The sequence below is a fragment of the Mercenaria mercenaria genome, chromosome 15 (assembly GCF_021730395.1).
Source record: "Mercenaria mercenaria strain notata chromosome 15, MADL_Memer_1, whole genome shotgun sequence".
Taxonomy (NCBI): Eukaryota; Metazoa; Mollusca; class Bivalvia; order Venerida; family Veneridae; genus Mercenaria; species Mercenaria mercenaria.
In genome coordinates this window covers 71427304-71450096 of record NC_069375.1, presented here as the reverse complement: position 1 = coordinate 71450096, position 22793 = coordinate 71427304, and the positions used below count along the sequence as shown (strand labels likewise).

At 33.5% G+C, this 22793-nt stretch overlaps 2 protein-coding genes across 2 annotated transcripts in view; both read right to left on the bottom strand.

The window, feature by feature from the left end:
* LOC123558221 (solute carrier family 22 member 6-A-like) overlaps positions 1–6372 on the bottom strand; it is a 31215-nt gene extending 24843 nt beyond the window's left edge. Inside the window, exon 1 of the mRNA XM_045350101.2 lies at positions 5956–6372. Within this exon, the coding sequence (XP_045206036.2) occupies positions 5956–6103 (148 nt within the window). The 5' untranslated portion in view covers positions 6104–6372. The remainder of the gene's footprint in view (positions 1–5955) is intronic.
* A 6107-nt stretch (positions 6373–12479) lies between these two features.
* Positions 12480–22560, bottom strand: LOC128549174 (solute carrier family 22 member 6-A-like). Its single transcript, XM_053525666.1, has 11 exons — positions 22275–22560; positions 21662–21858; positions 20100–20199; positions 19154–19284; positions 18473–18672; positions 17225–17695; positions 16669–16803; positions 16131–16216; positions 15298–15418; positions 14539–14611; positions 12480–14350 (listed from the first exon to the last, which is right to left on the bottom strand). The coding sequence occupies exons 1-11, from the start codon at positions 22405–22407 to the stop codon at positions 14138–14140; spliced, it is 1860 nt and encodes a 619-aa protein (XP_053381641.1). The 5' UTR covers positions 22408–22560; the 3' UTR covers positions 12480–14137.
* Positions 22561–22793: the final 233 nt, after the last annotated feature.

Here is a 22793-nt window from a genome sequence, read left to right as displayed (position 1 = left end):
TTACCAATTTATTTATTATTTCATCAAAAGCTTGAGTAAATTTTTTTTTTATTTGTTTGTGTTAATAATTTCAAAAACCTTTGATTGAAATAAGTGTTTATATATTGTATCAGTTTTATCCTTTTTGCAAAAGTTATTTTTAAACAAAAGTTTATTTTTTTACCTTTTAAAGTTTTAAGTTTCAGATTTAAGTTTTCATAAGGTCGTTTAAGTTAAAAAATAATTGATTTTTGGATCTTTTTATATGTAATTTTAAAATTTTAAATTTTTATAATATTGTTTTGAAAATCTCTCATTTCCTCTTTTTTTATATTTAGAAAAAAAATCTTCAAGAAAAAAGGATTAAAAAAAAATTAAAAAAATAATAAAATAAATAAAATTTTAAATTATCTTTAAGAAGAAATAAAATATTTAACTTTTCTTTTTCCATTAATTTTATATTCCACATTTTACTCGGTTTGTCCCTTCACAACAATTTTTTTTAACCCAGCTTTAAAACCAAATTCTTTAGATGTTTGTAAGTGCTTCTAATATTTTTTCTTCATTAGTTCACAGTCGGTTACAATTTCTTTTTTAGGTTTTTCGATAATTTTTTTGGGTTTGGGCAATCACAAATCTTTCATCATTTTTTCTTCAGTTAATAGACAACCACAGTCCCCTTCAAATAAAGTTTTTTCGAAGATAAGGATTATAAACATTTTGTAATTTACAAAGACATGTTTTTTATCATCGCTAACTATTTGTCAAATTTTGATTTATAACATTTCTTTTTTTAAGAACTTTCTTTATGAATTTTCATCTGGTTCAATTCTCCCAAATTAGATAATTTTTGGCATAAAACATTTATCTACCTTCTATTTAAACCCTCTATATTTATTACTTATAGAAAAAAAAACTTTAAAAAAAAACGTAAATTAATACAACCTTCTTCTTTTTTGCTTTTTTTCCCTTAGTTTAATTCCCTTTTATGCATTTCAAGAGGGGTTGAATAATTTTTTTCTTTTTTCATTTCTAATGTATTGTAAAAATTCCTGAAAAACTTTTTTCTCTTCTTCTTTATTTACTTTTCCAGGTTTTTAGGGTCTGAACAGCTAAAGCTGCAACCTGTTTTGTTATAAGTTGTTTTATTTTGTGGTGTGTGATTTTAAAAAAAAATTTCTTTCCCCTCAAGTTTTGTTGTTGTAAAAAGGTAATTCTGATGGAACGCGCCGAATTTTCAAATTTTGGAATAGTTGGGCAAGTGCTAAAGCGCTGAGCAACCAAAAACACCTGCTGTAATTTAACCCAGTACTTCTCCCCACAAAATTTTAACTTTTTTTGTAAGCGCAGCTGTTTAGTTAAGTGAAAATTAATTGATCTATTGTTTCTATTCCATTATTATTAGAAATAAAATTTTTATTACTCATTTATATAACTAAACTTTTTATTTCTAAATTAAATTTGTTCAAGATCGCTAAATGGTACCCAACTATTAAATTTTTCACTATAACCTTTCCATTTTACTAAAGCTTGTTTTTTCTTATAATTTCGTCTAATAACTTTTTCTATTCTAAAAACTTCTTGTGTAGTAGGTTAAAGTTCTTGTTCATAAAATGAACCTTGAATTATTTCATCATTTAAATCTTTAATAGTGTACGTTCTGGGATTTGTATTATTAATTTTATAAATTATAAATATTTCCTCTGTCCAGTTTGGTGTATATCCTTTTTCAAAATGTCTTTTAAGTTTACTTAAGCGAACTCGATCACCAATTTTAAATTTTGCTTTGCTCTTTGGTATTTTTAAATCACCATATAAATTAAAGTAAACAGTACCTTTATTTAAGTTTTTACTAGCTTCGGTTGGAGTCATTTTTATACTAGAGTGTTTTGTTTTGTTATATTTATCAACCATATCCTGCAAATTATCTAAATAAGTATAAGTATTATTTGCTGTAAAATATTTCCACATTATTCTTTTTAAACTTCTATTAAATCTTTCTATTACTACAGCCTTTCCTTCATTAAATGTATGATACATATTAATTTTATTTTTATTCAAAAATGATTCAAACTTTTTATTATAAAATTCTTTTCCTTCATCTACCCATAAATTTTGTGGAATCCTTGCAGTCTTCGGGGACTTTTGTCCCTGAATTCTATCTTTTGGCCGAGCATGAAGCTCATCAGGAGCTGAAGCTCCAAAAATTATTTTTTCAAATGCTTCAGTAACAGATTCTCCAGTTTTATTCTTTAATGGAATAACCCAAGCATATTTACTAAATATATCAATAACGGTTAACAAGTATTTTACTCCTTTATTATATTTTGAAAAAGCTTGCATGTCAACTAAATCAGCTGACCAAGTATCATCAATATCATTAACTATCACTCTTCGTTTCCTAAATTTTCTTTTAATTGGTTTGTGTAATTCTTCTGCTAATTCATCGCTCCAATTTATTTCGGGGGTAGTAAAAGTTTGCTCTACCCCCTTTTCCCGTTTTTTGATTTTTGTCCGAGACCAAGCGTGTATTTCGTTTTGATAGCTGGTTTTACAACTAAATGTTTTGCAATCTTTTCTCCAAATGTTTTTGATTTAGTTTTATTTAAGTTGGAAAGCATTTTTTTGTCGCATGTACCCTTTTTTACACCACTGTCATAGCAAAAGTCATGATTCATACATACTGCATCCAGTTCGTTGACAGGAGGTCCGTTATCTAAAGGATTTCCAGGTCCACAATAGTTATATCCTGGAAGTGTTAAACCTTTTTTAGGTAATAAAGGTAACATTGCTTTGTGAATATCTAAATTACCCCCTGTACTTTTAACAAACTTTGATTTCATTTTCCCACAAGATGCGCAGGTAGCCATTAACATTCTTTTCCCATTGTTTGCTGTAACATAGTGAGGATTTATATTATCAGTAAATTTTCTTTCTTTCAAACAATATATTTTATTCTGTAAACTCATCTATATCAAATGTATTTAAAATTATTTAAAGACTAATAATGTAGTTATTAATTCAAAATAAGATCAAAGACCAGAGGCTTTGCCTCCGGGGGTCGTAGACCCACCTTTACATTTTATCAATAAAAATAATCTGCCAAAAGTTTGCCAAGTTGGCAGACATTGTCACATTGCTGCCACTTGGCAGAAAAATGGCAGGTTTTTGATTGGCTGAATTTGTGGTTTCCCACATAGCCATTTTCAGAAAATACAACGTAAATTCCAATATAACATTTTCAATTGAAATAGGGCTCGCTTCATAACATTTTCAGAAAATATGTCAGCTATTTATAACCAGGTTTTCTGAAAATATGAGAAAATGAAAGTAAAGTTAAAACCTGTGGGTTTTTAATTGGTTGGTATTGGTCGGTTTAGGTCAAAGACTAAATGTTAAATTAGGTTAAACTGCGCCAGAAGCGCTATATTTAATACTACTTATATTCAAAGTAAAGTATGGTATATATTCATAGTTACTGTTTATTTTTTAAATATTGTATTGAACTCTATAACAATTCCATTTGACAGAAATAAATTGTTTTGGAAAACGATGGCCCAATAAAATAGACAGAAAATTGCACAGACTAGTTAGAACACTAACTTTAACAGAGTATTTTTTAACATTTTTTTAAATAAAAAATTTCATTGATTCAGAATATTTTGCCTGGTTGGAAAGTATTCCACATGAAAACACAAGGGTTAATACAATAATTTAACATGATACATTTTGAAATAAATATACACTTGATCAATGGAGACAGATATAACAGCCGAAATATCCCTTTATACATCGAAATTATATAGAAAACAAAATTGTATCGGCTTGGCGCTGAGTCAGGGCCGCTGAACAGAGTCAAAATTATTCGGGTACATAGTGTGTAGACCCAATATAATGTCTTGCTTTAATTTTGTCTTCAATTTTATTAATTATGGGAGAAACCACCCGTGACACACGTTTTTATGTATTAATAAAAACAACTTGTGTTTCACCTTTGATTTAATTTGTCGAAAACCAAAAGTTCCCTATCAGTATACTTTACTTTGATCATAAAGGTGGCATTGACCTTAGATAAAAGGCTAAGAGAAGTATCTGAAATGAGTTGTTCAAAGTCAAATCCTTACATGATAAAATGTCATCAATATGTGATTAAAGCACAAGGCCAATCCGACTTTTTATTTGTTTATCGTTCACCTTAACCAGAAAGTAAATCTTTTGATGTTTCTTAAATGACAAAAATGGTGACATTCAATGTTGCCTTTTCAGAAAGATTCTACCATTGTTTTATCTTCTTCTACTGTTTGTTTTAATGTTACATTAAACATTTTTGTCGCACTCAAGTAGATGAAAACCATATAAACACATAAACAAACCACTCGTAACACTAAAACATACTAAAAACTAAAATCCCAAATACACCACTAAGAATGATAAGAACTAAGAACCGCTTTTTAGCAGATATCTATTAAAAATATTTGTATTCGTAGAACAAAACATTAAAAGAACTTAAGATTACATTTTGACAAGGATTGGCCTATTTGTAATGTTGACGACTGGGTAGACAACAAGATATTTTATCAAACGTAGATTGCAATGTCAATATTTATATCTGATAGTTTCGTAAGGACAGTCCGGTCAAACAGCTGATCTTCGCCAGTGCAAAGTAGGCAAACAGAGTTCATCAACAGTCTCGTCATCAAGACAACAACAACAGGCCACAGAAAACAAGGACAAGGATGCAGTAAGAACGGCCAAGTTCACAGAATGCAACCTACCACAACAAACCTCATAGCAACGTATATATGTATATGTAAACAAAAGACATATATAAATAAACTATAGACAAGCGAAACAAGAAGAAACAACAAATGAAAACAGTGAGACAGTGGGGGCACCGCCTTGGAATAATGGAGAATATTTCATTTTACTAGAGTATGCCAGTGTTAGAGGTCGTGAGGGTTGATACACTTTTCATAACCTCTCACATACAGACTCAGTCAAAACGAGCCTGCTATTATTTTGCTTGGTTGCGTTCTCTGCTACCAAAGGAACTTCTTACATATTGTTTTGACAGTCCAAGTATATAATAGCTTGTAAGTAAATGTACGATATAGTTTGCACGGCCCTGTGTGCAATTCATCACGAGGATTTATCAATGGTATGATGCAATCTTTATTCCCCATAATTGTCTAATTGGAATGACAAAATCATGAAAATATATACCTTATTTAACTGACAATAATCTTATATTTGATTTATATGCGAGTCAGGAACTCATAGTGTATCTAATCACGACATATTTTAATCGTATATTATTTGATGTAAGCGCTATCAAATATAAGACATTGTATAAGACATAATGCTGTAAATGAGACTATGATGTGGTGCTTTTATTATAGACTCCTGGTCACCGGCATCATTTACTATAAGCTGTAAGACTGAAGACATTAAATACATGTATGACTAAATATTTTAATGTTCAGTTTTTATTGACGCTTCGTTCTTCCTTTTTAAATCCGCACACAATTTACACATGGCCCTGCTTAATAACAGTTTTACCAGTTTTGTACCATCAGTCTATCAGTGACATTATCTCAGAGTAAAACAGAGATACCGTTCAAATCAATCATCCGATCGCAAGGCGCAAAACTGGAAATTGGAAAAATAGGGGATATGTATAGATTATTCACAATGATCGGCATCTTAACGCAATTGTTTGTTAGCTCCGACTATATGTTCTACACGAGGCAATAACCTGTCGCTACATATAAACCGAATTCTTTACAAAATGTTTCTGTTTAATCTAATTAATTAATGCCTTCAAGACAGTGTAATAAAAACAATTCAAATCCAGATGAGTATTCAATAGAACATCTTAATCAGCAGGAAGTGAGGTTTGGTTTGTTAAAGCATAGTGAAAGAGTGATGGGATGCCATTTTGTAAAGGGATAAAATTGGGTTTGCAAAACAACTTACCTATGAAAACAATGCTAAGTTGATGTATTACCCAGGAAACGCATATAAATAGATAAGAAGACAACTGCTTCCACTGATATTTTCCCCACGGGTCTAAGGTCCTCCATATATGGTCAACATTTATATCTTCGACGTTAATTTTCGTCATTCTGACTTTTGTCAGTTAAGAATAAAACACGATTCAAAAAGTTTTAACAGGAGCAATTTCTGTTTCGACAAATGCTCTGCTTTTGTTAAAGAGACACATGCATCACTATTTTACAAATAACACCGATGTTTCCATTAAAAGTATGCATTTACAATCAGTATATGTCGGCATTAAAATGACGTAGATTACTTAAATTAACCATTCCCTCACCAGCCTCGCGCCAAACTCTAAATTATGCATACAAACGAATTCTCTGCACTAATTATAACCAGACATATAACCAGACATAAGTACGAGTTGACTACTGATACTAATTTTATTTGTAATTAAGTCAACATCATGTTTTATCTTCGTGACTTAAATCTGCATCAAGTTTACCATAAATTGTGACATGTATAGTTTTATTTTACTCTATTAATGAAGAGCACAACCTTTCAACACATTGATAATGAAAAGATATAAATACACTACATATACATGAAAACAAAGGGATCAATATCAGACTTAGTGTTTATACAGAACATAACATAAGTCTTATTTTGACTTGTACATATATATATATATATATAACAGTGCCGTAGCCAGACACAAATTTTAACATAGGTAATCTAGGGAACAATTTTAAATAACCTTTTTATTCTTTATCTATTTTATTTTAGTTTAAATTGAAAATGATTCTGAAGATTGTATTTCTGCCATCCTCGTTTCAAGACACATAGTCAAACTCTGTACATAGAGCGCCTACTTCACGAGATTTACATTCGGAACATGTTTACGCGTTTCAGGCTTTAGCGTATGTTTAACATGGAACTGTTGAACCGTCCAAATACGGAAAAAAATACAGGTTTTTATTTTTTGTACGTACGTGCGTCCAATAAGGTAATATATTGTACGGTCACGTGTTGCAAATGAACGTTCACGATTGGATAGATAATATAGATATAGAATAAATATTAATATTGGTCGAAATGCATAACGAGCCGTATGTAACTCCATATGCAAAGGTGTCAAGCCGCCAGGAAAGGGTCACATTCAGACCATCTTCATGGCAGCACACCCTGTGTTGCGCAGTGAGCTACACATGTGTACCCCCTACCCCAAGACAGTGTCCACCGCAAGTGTAAGTTCTCCATGCTTGACGACTCGGCAAAGGCTTTATCGTTACATTTGTGATATAGGTGGACATTCATATATATTTAGCACAAAGCTACAGTCAACCATTAGGAATTTAGCATTAATATTCATACCTTATTGTCTTTTTACAATTTAATACAAATCTAAGACTCAACTATTTTCTACAGAACCGTGCCACACCTGTATATAATTATCTATAACTCTACGTTTAAACATTTCTGGAAATAGTTTGCAATCTATCGATCTACCCCAATTAGGAAAATTTTCTACTAAACCATACATATCTAACATATATTTAACATTTGTTATCCAATTATTCAGGCCGTTTTGACTAAAATAGATTTCAGTATTATATTGTCTGTATTTATTAATTTACAACCAATATCTAATTATTCTAATATATATGTTTATATATAGTGGATACCGTCCCAACTCGCCATATATATTTGCATTACATGTACTGATTCTAACGTTTGAAATTCGTTTGCAAAATTTCATGTGAATATTTCATTAGATTTCGTTTTGCCCCATACTCTGAAGAGTATTACAAAATAGATACTACTAATTAATGAGTCAAACAACTGACACAACAGGAGAGATCGTGTTTGTATACAAATCCCTTGTATTTTCTATTTTCAGAACCGATAAGAAAATATCGGGTGGGCAGACGCCGAGCATCCATGTCTTTTTGTAAACATTGATGTTTTCTAACGGCTTAAACTTTATTAAAACACAAATGATATCAATAATTTTTCATCAATGGAAAGGATATAAAACAAGCAATTTATTGATTACTTTTAATTATCATTTCGAAATAAAATGGATTTATTATGAACGCTTAATTTACAGCGGTTTTCCTAAAAGTTTGGAGCATTGCTACGCCGCTATTAAAATTATATGTCATTTAAAATGGTTATTCATTTTAAAAAGAGATTTAAATGAGAATATATGAAAATCGTAAGCATTTCAAAACTTTTTGAATTTTTAAAATCCATAAATGAGCGAAAAAGTTATTAAAAAATAAAAATTCCGATCCCATACACAAACGGTGTAAAAACATTTGTTTTGCCAACCACCAGATAAACAAGTGTTAATGCGTGATGTCACGGCGATCTCTCCTATAACTTTATTTAGTCTTCAAACCGAAATCTTTAGAATTACACGTTAGCAAGCTAACAGCCTTTACGCCTTTGCCAGTCAAATGCTCTTAGACTACATTTGATATGAAATTACCATTATTGTTAAATACAGTGCCAGGATAGTTAAAATTATCTACACCTTCAACAGATTGCAATTATATAGCCATTTCTCCCTTTCAGACGTTCTGCCTCTTTTACTAAAGACAACAATTATTGTTTTCAAAGTATTTACTTCAAGTCCCAAGTGATTACAATATGTATATTGTAAATCAAGGGTTTTCTGTAAATCCTCCGGCGTTTTACCTAAAATCGCCATACCATGAACAAAAAGCAACAAACTCAATACAATATCATCTATCAATAAACCAGAATTAAAATTACCTTGTAAATACAACTATAAATCTTCAACGAAGAGAGAAAACAGGATCGGTGAAATTACCTCCCCTTGGTAATCTCAAAAGACGATCAAAATAGGTGAGCAGTTACAATTGTTTAATTCCGTAATCTTCGGTAACTCAACGCTGTACTAAACCGCCGTGAAACCCCGCCCCATCGTTTTTAATATCAACTCGGCTGTTAAAGTCGCCAGTAAGATACACTGTAATCTATACAGGTTTCCGAAATGATTTACATCATTTTCCATACATTCAAATAAATCGACGTTTACTGTGTTATATGCAGGGGAGTCCTCATCCTAGAGTTATATAGGGGGTGGACGGATAGCTCAGTGGTTTGCACACTGGCCTTCCAATCCTGAGGTCGGGGGTTCGATCCCCGGCAACTACTCGGGAATTTTCAGAAACGCTTTTCAGAGTTTCCAACCCAACTAGAGGTGTACTGGTCAGAACCCAGGCAATCCTTGCGTGTATCAGTGCTATACACTGGGCACGTTAAAGAACCAGGCTGTCTATTCGCAACGAGCTAGGCTAAGTTAGCCGGACAAGCCTGTATCTGATTTCTGATCTCTCTGTCGTGGGGGCTTTGTCTCACTCTGTCCCTCTGGTCAGATCGCTCTGTGTCTGTACTAGTAGAGGATGAATTATGCGCCCTGTGTGGCTGCATTCGAACTATGTAAAGCGCCTTTGAACGTGAAATTGATCATGAAAAGGGCGCTATATAAATCTGGTATAATAATAATAATAATATATACACCGCAAATATGAATATCATGAATTACGTAACCGGGTAACTCAATATTTCTGGTTTTTTTTGTTGCAAATGTTTCATCAAGACATATAATGTCGTTTTTTTGATAATAAGTCTGTCAGTTCTATATTGTCTCTTTTGGCTTTACTCAAACCATTGATATTCCACGAAAGAATAGTCAGTTCATTCCCGGCGTATTTCTAGTCTTGGACTGGTTTGCCATCAATATACAGCGTATCATATGATAGTCAGGTTGTCTTGCCTTGGTCCCTGACCGCCTTCATCTTCGGAAAAAGTCGCTTCCTTTTATCAATCACTTCCTTCGGGAATTGCTCATTCACGTAGTACTTAGTACCGGCAAATTCTTTCCATTGTCTTCGCACTAGCTCTTTCTCCTTGTACAATGTGAATTTAGCGACAATACTACGATTGTGGCCATTTATGTTGCTGCCCGTGCGATGCACTCTTTCGAATGAGATTTTTTCAACAAGGTCCTAGACAATTTCCATATTGTTTACAATGAATTGTCTTAATTTCACCTCTGTCTCCTCATTTTTCTCCGACGGTATAGTGAAAGAAAACCAAGATTGTTCCACAATGATTGCGACTGTAGATACGTCATCTCTTTTTTTAAATCCTCCTTTTATTTTTCCAATGCTGTGACTTTGACTTTACTTGTAGTCTGCGGGAGTGTAAAATCAAACGAATCCGTTTTCTCCTCTACACTATTAATGCTAGCCTTTGTTTTTATATCCATGTCATGTAGTTTGCACCGAATCATTTTTAGTTTTCTGTCGAATTAATATATTTTCTTTTTAACCTTTTCAAGAGTCTATAGTTAGCTATCCATGCATCTAATTTTCATGTCAATTCTTTCATTTATGTCAGCAAATCGCCATTACCTATTGTTTCGCTAGGTTTCTCCATGTTGTTTAAGGGCGGTGGTTGTGTATCACTATGCTTTGAATAAATTAAATTCTGCTCATGTAATCCGCTCAAAAGATTAAACACGTTATCGTCAGTATTTTCCGTATTATTATTAAGAATACCGTAGGTTTCATTCAGAACATCACTTACTACCACCGGTCTACTACTTGCACTAGAATTTGAACGATATCTTCCCGTCTTTGGTATTTGTTCATTGTTCTCACCCTGACTACTGTTTTTCTTTTTTTAAATTTCTATTGAGCTTACCTTTCCCCATGGAAATTTATCTATGAAATCATTATCATATTATCCAATGTTCCTCATAATTTGTTTTAGAGAAAATGCTTTTAATTTAGATAAAATCCATTTTTTACTCCACATTTATATCGACTTCACACTTGATCGCGTGACTGGTTTATATACTTATCGTCTTCCAAAATTTAATTTGTGCAATCAGTTTTCTCGCATGTATGTATGAAGATTTAAATTATACACGTAGAATTGAGTAGAGACAAATACCCACCATATATAATGTATTCATATTATTCTTTATCAATACCACATGTCTTGTTACTTTTGCCAAACTTGGGAGCTTTTGAAACTGGATCTAGTGACACATATACAGTCGAACATACTCGAGAGACCACGTGTATCAAGAGACCACTTTTCAAGCTCAATTTTATGTTATTAAAGAACAAATTATGTTTTTTTAAGAAACCATTTGTGTTAAAAGACCACTTTTTGCTCTTCCATTAGGCGGTCTCTTAATACAGGCTTCACAGTAATTCTTTATTTAAAGTACGGAAATAAAAGGCATTTGAAACATTTCTGTCAGTGGCAGATTTTCATATTATTATCAAAATTAGTGTTCTCAGCGGGGGAATACAAATTTCCATATGCTCAACAGTTTGGCAATATTATATGAATCGCGGTATAAAACACCATCAAACACCTCTTATTTGAGTGTTTACGTTTCGAGCTTCCAAAAGTGGTTTCTATTCATCTCAACGGTTTTATTGACCTCATTATCAACACAAATCATAAATACAACGCCTGTGAGCACTTCTAAAGTACTGCTTTGTCTGCTTGCACTGGATTCGTACTTGGTCAATTGCGTTTCTCAGTCTGCCAACCCTAACCCATGACTTTTTTGTCTCAAACATATATGTGTGAATAACTGATAAACCACCATCATAAAAACAATAACTTTCAGATGAGATTTAAATTTTCAATTAAGAAAAGAGACTACATGAGACTAAAATTTCTGTTAGATGTCCGTATATCAAGCTTATTTGATCATACCAATCAAGTGTTTGAGAATGTACTTGATTTAATACAGGCTAATATTGTTTCCTCATGGCGTAGATGCTCCATTTTCCAGCTTATATTCTGTCTCCGCAAAAACCTTTATCGTAGGCTTAGTGACTAGGTACTTTTCATATCCTGCAACCATGCACTATTTACACAAGGCATGAAAATAGCATGTATAATTACTACAAACTGATTTGAACGATGCCTTTTATTCATGATCCAATATCCAATATCCAATCACAACTCGTATAGTCGTGCAGAATCAATTTTTCGTCGTGCCGTATTAAGCACGATTTTATGACCTCGAATGACCTTATGCCGCCTGAATAATGTACCAATCGGATTGCTTGGTAAGGTATTCTCGGTATTTTCAGCCATAATGAGAGAATTTGTAAGAGTGGCGCTGATTGGAGGAAAGGCTGAAAATGCTTCACTCTGAGTCATGTGTGACAATGAGTGAAATGACAACGCGTTCGTCATTTATAACCTCTATAAGTACATCACCATCGGGTTGTATGCGTACCATTTGAACAGGTGTGCGTAACCAAATATTCATCTGCTCATCCGGACATATTTCTGTTTTGTTAAGTTTTTTTGTTAAGTTACTTCTGTTTTCTTAAGTTTCCTTTCCTTATGTTTTGTTTTTACAGAAAGTTTATTTGTTTTATACAGTCATTAACTCTTACCATGCATTACAGCAACAAGTTCTAACCAGTGCAAAGCATTTCTAACCTGCAACAACATGTCCGATACCGTTAAATTTTAAACTCTAAATTTTAAATCAATCTTTCCGGTGAAAACAATACTGTACATATTCTGAATGATAGACAAATTTGATAATAAGCTGAAGTAGGGTAGGGTTTCATGTTGCCTCCAACAATTCCAGAAATAAAGTATAGGACGTATTTCAATATTGTTTGCTTACTGTTACCATCTTTTAAGCACCAAAGGCTCAAAGTAAGCTTTTGTGATTGTTTGGTGTCCGTCGTGTGTCCCTCCACAATTTCTAAACACAGTGTTCTTCAGAACTACTATCCCCATTTATACAAAACTTCACAGAGGCCCCTTTCAACATTGCCAAAAGATTTAAAATACAGGTTTCTGCCCATATATGACTTGTGCTTCAGTTACATCACGCCGATCATCTTTTTTAAAGGTATTTCTTGTTGTCTTTATTGTCAGAATAAAAAGTGTTCTTATTAGTTTTACTAACTATTAGACAACAAGTCGACGCTAGGGGACGTGAGGGGCGTTGTATATTTCATTATCTCTCAAGTACAGACTATTGCTTTGTTTGGTAGAAAATCGAAAACAATATGACGATAGAACATAAAACACTATATACAAGAGCACCATATTGAATTGCATCGCTCTTGATCTTCTTCCTTTAACTATCATAAACAAGTCAATTCTCCTATATGTTAAACGACATCGACGTCAACGCGGTATTACGTTATTGTATTTATGTTACGGCTTTATTTCACCCCGCGACGTCAAACATGTGATAAATTCCATATATACTTGAAATTGTGAGTGACGTAACATTAAAATTAAAATATTTGACCAAAAATTAAACAAATAGTATCTCCACTCTTAACAGTATTGCATTTGGTGTTCACTAAGTGAAGACATTTCACAAAAAGGATCATCTGCCTCTTTCTATTCAACAACACAATGAATGTAAATAGTTTTTATGTTAATTTTTGTACTTTGTTTACTATCTGATAGTAACAACATTTTAAAGCATGCGAGATGCACTAAGGGTGCGACGTGAAAAAAGTTCGTTTGCGTAGGTATTGTTTTGTCCTTTCTAAAATTCTGCGTTTACGTTTCATGCCAGGAAAAGACTAATCTTTCCAGGAACTCAATTACAGTCTTTTTAAATAAGATATTTTGTCAATTGACAAAATATAAAATTGTCAGTGGTCAGTTTTACATTCTATATTATGACTCCATCTCTTTTAACGCCATTTTTCTTAACTTGACTTGATTAGCTGAAAAAAAGCGTACTTCTAGGTCTGTAATGCATAATGAAAGATTCACATGTATATTAGCTGGTAATATGAGGTGAGTGGGTTTGTAAAGAAACAGTTAAATCGCCTTTCATTTATTTTTATCACTGTATCTTTTAACACTTTCGCGGGCGAGTGAAGAGAATAAGACATTATAATCCTTTTTGACAGTCAAACATACCTGTACACGTTTAATTCTTGTCCAACATATATATGTTTTGAAAAATGAAACAAAACAATTTTTGGCAACAGTTAGTTCTCTTCATTACTATCATTAGAGTTCATTTTTATGGAAGACTTTGGCCGCCACACGCAGATCATAACGAAATTCACAACAGACTGAGTCTTTCTTTTTTTTTTTTTTTCTAGTTTAGGTTTCTATCTTCTGTGTCCTTGATTACGTGTCTATTTTTGCCTATTCTAAGCTCGAACTTGTTTCCACGGTACCATTCTTGAAGCTCCTCTATCGTCTGTGGAAGTTCTACGCCGTTAGTTTCCGGCACAAAGGCAAAAAGTAGTACGGCTATCAGACACATGACGGCAAAAACACATGGTGGCAACCACTTTATCTTAGTAGACTGAAAAAAGAAAATAAAAGTGACTTTAGCGATCGAAAATGCAATGCGTATATCAACTGCAGTATAACTTAAATTAATCATTTAGTTTGAATGATAATGTAGCTTTAAAGCTTTCACGCAAAAAATCCTGAGGGCGAGAGATTGATGTTGCTCAACGAACATTTAAAACACATTGAAAAACATTTTACCACATTTCTTGAGAAAGGTGCTATCATAGACCCAACTTTTTCCATGAAAGAACACACTCCAAGACCAATATTTCTGTAAATGAAAATTTAGCTTTTGATATTTATAAATATTTGATATAGACTAATTCAAAATATTTTTATATAAATACAAATGATTATCAGTGATGTTTGTGGATCGGTTCGACGCACTGGGGCTACATTTGTACAGTCTGTAACATTGGACATTGGACCTGGGACCTGGACGCGACGTAATACGTAACTGCGGCATGCCTACATCACACTTACCGTATTTCTGTAAACACAGAACACAATGCAGCTCTTAATTTTAGTAATTATACATCCAATGGCAGATTTATCAACTGAGTAGAAATCTTAAAGGTAAAAATCATGGACATGAGCATTATGGCAACTGTTCTTCATAGCTGTTTAACAATAAGAATTAAGGTTTTGGGCCCGTAATGACAATCATAGAACGGAGCATCCCTTGCCAAGTTGTTCTGAATCACTTGCCCCTCATCGGTGTTGGTTTGAAACCTCGCTTACGATGAAGAACACTTCATGCGAGGAAGCCAACCAGTGGCTTACGGAAGGTCGATGGTCTTACCCGGGCATCCGCACATGCATGACACAACGCTCGAAGGGACTCCGGGGGTTCTTTCCCCCACCATCAAAAGCTGGAATAGATCTAGTCACCATATGACCTAAAATGTTTCGATATGTCTCTTAACCCAACAAAAAAGACATACATAACACATTTACCTCATGTTCGTAGGATAAAGTTCCGGAGTAGTTAAGTAGATAGAACTATATCCGGTCGTAATACCCATCTTACCAACTAGCATAAAGGCCGTCGCAGCGCCAAACATACTAGTGCTGCTCCCTGAAAATCAGTAGGCCTACTGCGTCATGAAGTGATACCCATTTTCTAGTTAATAAAAGTTATGCTGCAACCCATACCTTATTTTAATTCTAAAACGACCCGAATTGTTTCACTATTAAACAAAGAAGATTGAAATTTTGATATTATGCAACTTAAGATAAAGAATTCTGGCATACAAGACAGGGATTTCCGGTACTTATACCGGTGCTGGAAAAAAGTACTGACGCTTAATGTTCTATTGTAATTTATACGGATTTTTAAATATGTATGCTATAACTAAGAATATCACTTGATATAAATGCATACATAATTGATATTGATATTCAATTTCAAACCATCGTTAAAACAATATGGCTCTACAAATCATTCATTTTTACAAAAAGATAAAACTCTCTAGATTTATATCCTTACTGGACACTATATCTCTTTAGTTTTCATGAAGAACGTGAAATGTTAAGGGAGTGGATTTCTTATTGCAATCGGCGAATTCCGTATTTTCCGCGAGCGTTTTCGGCATTCTTCGGTTTAAACGGAAAGCCATTTGTGCGTTGGACACATTTACGTCCGAAGACTGCCGAACTGCCTATTTAGAATACGTTGTCATACGGAAATTACCGGGTGTCACTACGTGTCCACTTACTTAAATAGAAATAACATTCACATACCCAACAAAAATCTGCACATGTTTCTCAATGATAATCATGCTGCTTACCAGCAGTGTACGTTAATGCTGTGGCAACGCCTAAACCTACAGCAGCAATGAAATGACCAATCATTGCTGTCCACTTCCTGCCGATTCTGAAAACGTAAAACATAACATTTAAAGGTAGTTGACTTGTAAAGGCAGGATACCGATTACCTTAATGTTAAACACACAAACGATAGATTTATGTTTGGGAAAACCAACAAAGAGCTTGAACATGCTCAGAAAATAAAAGCAATAACAATATTGATAGCTTCAATTTGTTCAAACCTTCATCTGAAAATCACATGGGCTTTAGTGGCATTATAAGCAACAGAACTTAACGGGTTTTACAAACAAATTTATATTAAAGGATCCCATGTTTTATGATTAACAAATTCTTAGAAACAACCTACCTGACTTATAACCGTATACGATAAAACATACTTTATTGTGATACAAGTAAATTTATGTCATTTGCGGCGTAAAAGCGAAAATAATGAATATTCAACAAATTATAAAGTGAAATTAAGTTACAAACACGAATAAAAAAGTTCTAAAACCCAACCTTGCCAATAGCATATACTCCAGAAAACAGGATGGGTACTCCACCAATGCACTCAAGAAGAAGTTGAGATACCTGTCTCCATAGAAATCTGATGACGTCATGTACAACCCAAAGTACACAAAACTGTCACAAATCCTAAACACATATGTATTTTGAATTTGATAAGGGTAGAAAAAGATATAAAAAAAGGGGCAGATCCCAATACTTCTAAGAAATCACATCTTCTAACGACACTTACACAGATCCGCAAATTTCAAGCTGACTTTCAACCAAATCTGTATTTCTTCGTGTATTAATTAATTAGTTAATTCTATGTATTAATATATATCTAATCTTCATAAAGATAGTAGAAATATTGCTGGTTTGACCAATTAACACACAAGGATTGCCATATATTCTTGAGTATTTTAAACTATTTTTACATTTTTATGTTTAACGGGTAAACGACGTATCTTTCCGTAAATGACGTCACTTCCTATTTTTCAAACGTGCAGAACCACATTAATCACGTGTCACTTTGTGACCGATAATTGATTATATTGTAATGATTACTTACCAAACATACCACATTATCATCGACACAAGCAAAATACTTTTATGTTTGAAAATATCAAACATTGTGTATTTCTTCACTTTTATTAGTTTTTCACGAACTTCTCCAACATTCTGTCCGCCATTTGAATTTTCGAGGTTGAACTCCTGTTTAACCAAAATATCACGATCCGCCTCACCATTCTCTACGATGCTATCTTCCTGGCCATCATTTAAATGTGCAATGTCCGAATTCCGACGAATAAATACATCCTTATCTTCCCAAACATTTTGCCCATTCTCTACATTCTTGGACTCTGGAACATTTGTCATCGCCAGTGCTTTACTGTCAGTATCTACCAGATCTCCCCAATTAATTGTCTCCATTACTTCTCCATAGTTTTTCTTATTCCATTTACAGGCATTTTTGATTATTTCCTTTGCTCTGTCAATCTGGCCGTTTGCAATCACCCAGCGTAAAGACTCATCAGTCATCCTTGATAAAAACAATATAGTTATTTCCAAAGGAGTAATTATATATTTCAAACTTGCATGGCAACAAAACAGACAGATTCCCACACACTAGAACTAGACATCAGTACAAGCCACATTTTAAGAACTCAGTCCGCTCAAAACGCAATCGTACGGCTGTGAACAACAAACACAGACAAAGTTAAAATACTGGACAATGTGGGCGAAATCAAAAGGTATAGGAGCAGCATAGTGGGTCACCGCCTCTTAACGACCAGCGGCAAAAACACATGTCAGACAGATAGCAGCGGCTTAACTTGAGGATGAGAAAGGTTGTCGTTTAGCCGCACTTGGTCATAATGTTATTGTAATTTATTGTTGAGATTTGGGCAGACCTATGCATGGACTTTGGTAGCATTATCATCTTGAAATAATCGCACTTCAAAGTTAATTGCTGAATTTAAGTCACATACCAGAACTAAAAATGTTTGTCTCGTTTTCTTAGTCAAAAAACATCAAACATATAGACCTATTTTTTCTTTTTATTTCTAATTTAGTGTTGACATTATATTTCAAAGCAATGGAAGATCCAGGTTTGAACAACAATAGGTGATTCATTTTATAAATTATTTGAAATAATGAAGACCAGTTCGTATATGCGTTTACGCACACATTTCAGACTTAAGATACAACATACAATTTACATTTACTCCAGCATTTCAACATGAAACAAACTGAAGTTGTCAATTGTTGAACTAAAAGCAGTTGGGCGGGGGACTGACAAGAAAGCTAATTGACATACCACCACTGAAAAATAGACCACGCACTACACATTGCGTATGTTAACTGAAGATACTTCCAGGGGAAGTCCCTCAATGCATAGGCTATTGGTGACACTAGACACATGAAAGACGTCCAAAACAGCAGAGCCAAAACTTCACAGTAATGGCGTATTTCAGCCGGCAGTGTTTCTAAAGACAGCGTCGTTCCTGCTAATAACCCCTGTAAACAGTTCTACGAAAGTTAGGAGCAGTAGATTGTAAAGCGAACAAAGGGAATACAATGTATATTTAAACAAAAATTAACGAAGACCTAAACATGGAAAATAGAACAGTGGATATTGTATATATGACGGTATAGACGGTACATGTCCCAATCAAGATTGTGATGAGCTGAATTTTATTATTTTTTAGCAAAGATGACTGCAACATTGCCTCTTATGAAGGTAGTGGACCTGTTATCTTCGTGAGCGATTTCGACATTCTCCTTTATTTCGGAAAGCGTCGTCGTGCTATATTTTCGCTCGAAGAATGCCGAATTGCCTAACGACGATTCGTACTTACACGGAAATGTCCGAGTGTCATTACGAGTCCACTACCTAAAAATGATAAAAATGATAACTTTCATTAATTGATATGTTGCTAGCTTTAATCATGAAAGTCAGTACACTGTAACTTAAACTGGGTTGTAGATAGTAAGTTACCTGATTAAAGAAGCCCGTCAAAAATCTAAAAATCACAAAGACAACAAAGTTCCCACTAAAAGCCGTTCCAAGCGCTATTCCGAAGAAGAACACGTGACTTAAAACCATAACAGGCTTTCTACCAAATCGATCTGAAATTCATTTGTAATATTTGTAAAATATCAACAATAATATTAATAAATACATTTGCTGAATCAGTCAAATGACATTAAGTTACATTCATTGAAATTTTCATCGAACAAATTAATTTACAAACCTGAAAATATTTGAATGATCAAAAGCGAAAGTTACAGATATAGAAATTATCAATGGTATTGTAATATATCATGTGAAAGTCATCAATACTGGATTTGTTATAGAAGAAAGTGTTACAGACACCATAAAGCACGTGGAGACGTGATACGTAATGAAATCTATAATAAGATCAAGTTAAAACATTAGTTGCGGAATAAATCAGTAAATTGTATTTTATAACTTATCAAAGGGAAAAATGTGTTTTTGCCTCGTGGCTTTTACTGCATTTATCCTTTCTAATTTTTGATCTTCACCCCTAAAAGTTTGCCGAGATGCATGCCATTTCAGGTTTTTTTTTCCGGATCTTCTGATGTCATTCGTATATTTCTATATCTAGGTGAAACATACTCTGTCTGCACTTGCATATAAGATATTAAATTATACCGTAACAAATGAAATATTTTGCTAAAATAAAATCCATGTATAAGAAGTTTGATTATGATCTTGTTTGGGTTCACCATAATAAATATTGTATTAATGCATTTTCGTGAACTTTAATTTGAAACTGTTTTCTTTATGTTTGCCATAACCCTGCCTGGTATAACCGCCGGAGCTAAAATTGATACAAACGTGTTCGTTATATGTGAAGTTTTCTGTACTCTAAAATGGTGTGTTGAAAAAATAAGCCAAAATTATAGTTGTTTCAACTTACCTGATAGGGTTGGAAAAACGAACGTTCCAGCCATCATGCCGGCTAGGTAAAGAACTTGTGTTAGTTCTCCAAGCTCTGCTTTCTGGCATACAAAATCCCACTGAAAATCAATTGATGAGATTTCAGCATAAACTCTTAAAACGTGTTTTGAAAGAAAGAATGTAATCAAGCAACATAATTAAAGACTCGGTTGAGTCTGTTCATGAGCGATTATGAAATGGCAGGTAGTTGAATGTGCAAAGCCCCTTCCACCCTCAGTACCGGCTTAAGTCCTCTCTAGTTACATCTGTCACAGTTAAAGTCCTCTATAGTCACCTGTAGCAGCGGCATAAGTCCTCTCTACGAGTCACTAGTACGTCAAGGACATGAATTTCACTACTGTGTCGATAATAATATCGGCCATGAAAAGAAAACTTGTAACTGAGTTCTTCACGCTTAGCGTTCTGACATATAGACATATGAAATATGAAATAATGTGGAAACAAAAGAACTCACTAATCTTAATATCATGAAATGGCATTTGAATAATTTGAATAGATTTTTTTCTTAAACATTTGTCATTAAACAAAACAAAATAGGAACGGCTCTTTTGACGTTCCTTCTTAAGGTAGAGCTGCACGTTTGATAAACTGAAAGTGATGACGTAACGTCATTTATCCGGAAAACATAGAATAAAGTATGGATTCGACGTATGGATATGAAAATCATTTTATAAACTAATGTCAATCTGTAAGTATTTTTACGATGGCACTAATACTATCTTTCTAAAAGTAAACTGTGGTATTAAAACATCTTACACGTTGAATAGGTCAAAATAATGTCTAAAATTAGTTTGAAACGTGCGGTTCACTTTAATCAAGGTAAAATATGTCAAAAACAAGCACCCGGACCTATACATGTTATTTTACCATATTGTAGATCATATGTTTATATACAAATGTGAAAAGTTTCATTAAAATCGACTTTGTAAAAAAACATTCTATTCTCGAAAATGAGATGAAACTTGTGATTCTCCCATAAACTCCCATTATGAAAAATGGCATTAGGTCCAAATTTTTCAAATCAGTCTAGCAAAACAATCAAGCATATGACCCTATATTTTAAATTTGCTGAATTTTCCAAATATATTATGAAGTTTTGAAAAATTAGGGTTTAATCAAATTCTACATTGCAGAAAAAAAATCGACCCAAACGTGCAAAGCTACCTTACTAAATATGATTAATCAAATATTTTGTACTTTAAAACAAAGTAATACAAATTTTACTCCTCGGGTCTATGTACTGAAGTTGGTTCGTTAGCTAAGAATATACCCTTTCATAAGACATACGTATTGAGGCAAGCTTTTGAAAGAAGTCAAACAATTCGATGCGATTCGACAAAAATATTATTCTGTTTTCTCAACGGCTTTTGAAGTGTATAGAAAGATCGGCTGGAATGCCATAGCTCTAACCTACTCTTGTTTCTTTTATGTCAGTCATTCACAGACAGTATGCTATATAAAATTTTAATTATATGACAAATAATTTTGATAGGAAAGAAACGTGTTAGCTAGTGCCCTAACCTCTGTAACAAAAGATCGGTCGGCCGGTGCAGCATACTCCCAGCCGTTTTCACATGGTGTTGATGTCTCCAAAACACCCTCAGATGTGTTAATGTAACTCACTATCTCACACTGTTTGAATTCTTTCTGCATTCCAGTAATATTACTCATACGGGTGTCATTTTGGCCTGCTTTGCACCGGAAATCTGGCCGATAGCCTTCAAACAAATCTTACAATTAATACATCATTATATCTATTCAATTATACATTTACAAAAATATATTACCGTGTTTTTTTACGTGTTTACACTTTCTTTTTACCACCTGGGGAAGAGGAGGAGGAATGTAGCTACGAACAAGTGCGAGCTATAAAGTGTAGTATGCTCAAACCTGAGGTCGTTCCTAGTTAGGGTCATTCCATATTCCATTTTAATTTTATCCAAATATCTCATTTTTGAGTGCTTTAGATCAACATCAAGCTCTCCTTGATCGAACAAGAATACATGTACATTAACTAATATACTTCTGCCAGTTTTTGCAGCTTTAATAAAGACCTGACAAAGATCACGCCGAAGCCTCCACACAACTTGTGCACACGAAAATTGAACTTTCTTTTTATTAACTATAAACTTACCTATGAAGACAATGTTAATTCCTTGAAAAGCCCAGGAAGCCAGCGAGAGGAGATATGAGGCTATTTGTTTACATTGGTATTTCCCTAATGGACCCAGTGTCCTCCAAATATGATCGACATTTAAGTTCCTCATCCTTTATTCAATTCAGTTTTGAAGTTAAAACGGTTATGTGAAAAATCCAATGTAGTGATTTGGACTCATCCTAGTTTATGATCTATGTAAGCTAAAAGATTTGATAATGTACCATAATGCAAGATAAAGTCGCGTGTGTCCTGTGAGCGAATAACGACACGATTCCTTCTTTCTTGCAAATGCATTGAGTACTTGCATATACTGTCCTTTTAGTCTTGCTTTATATGCATTTTTACACAAACAGTTATGTGTCTTTTGCTACTATTGCATGTATAGGGGATTAATATGTCAGAATCAAATTGCATTTACACCGTCTTTTGATTTCGAAGCATGGTGAGGAGTATTTAAAGAGTTTTACGCATAACTTGTTTAATTATCCAATAGTG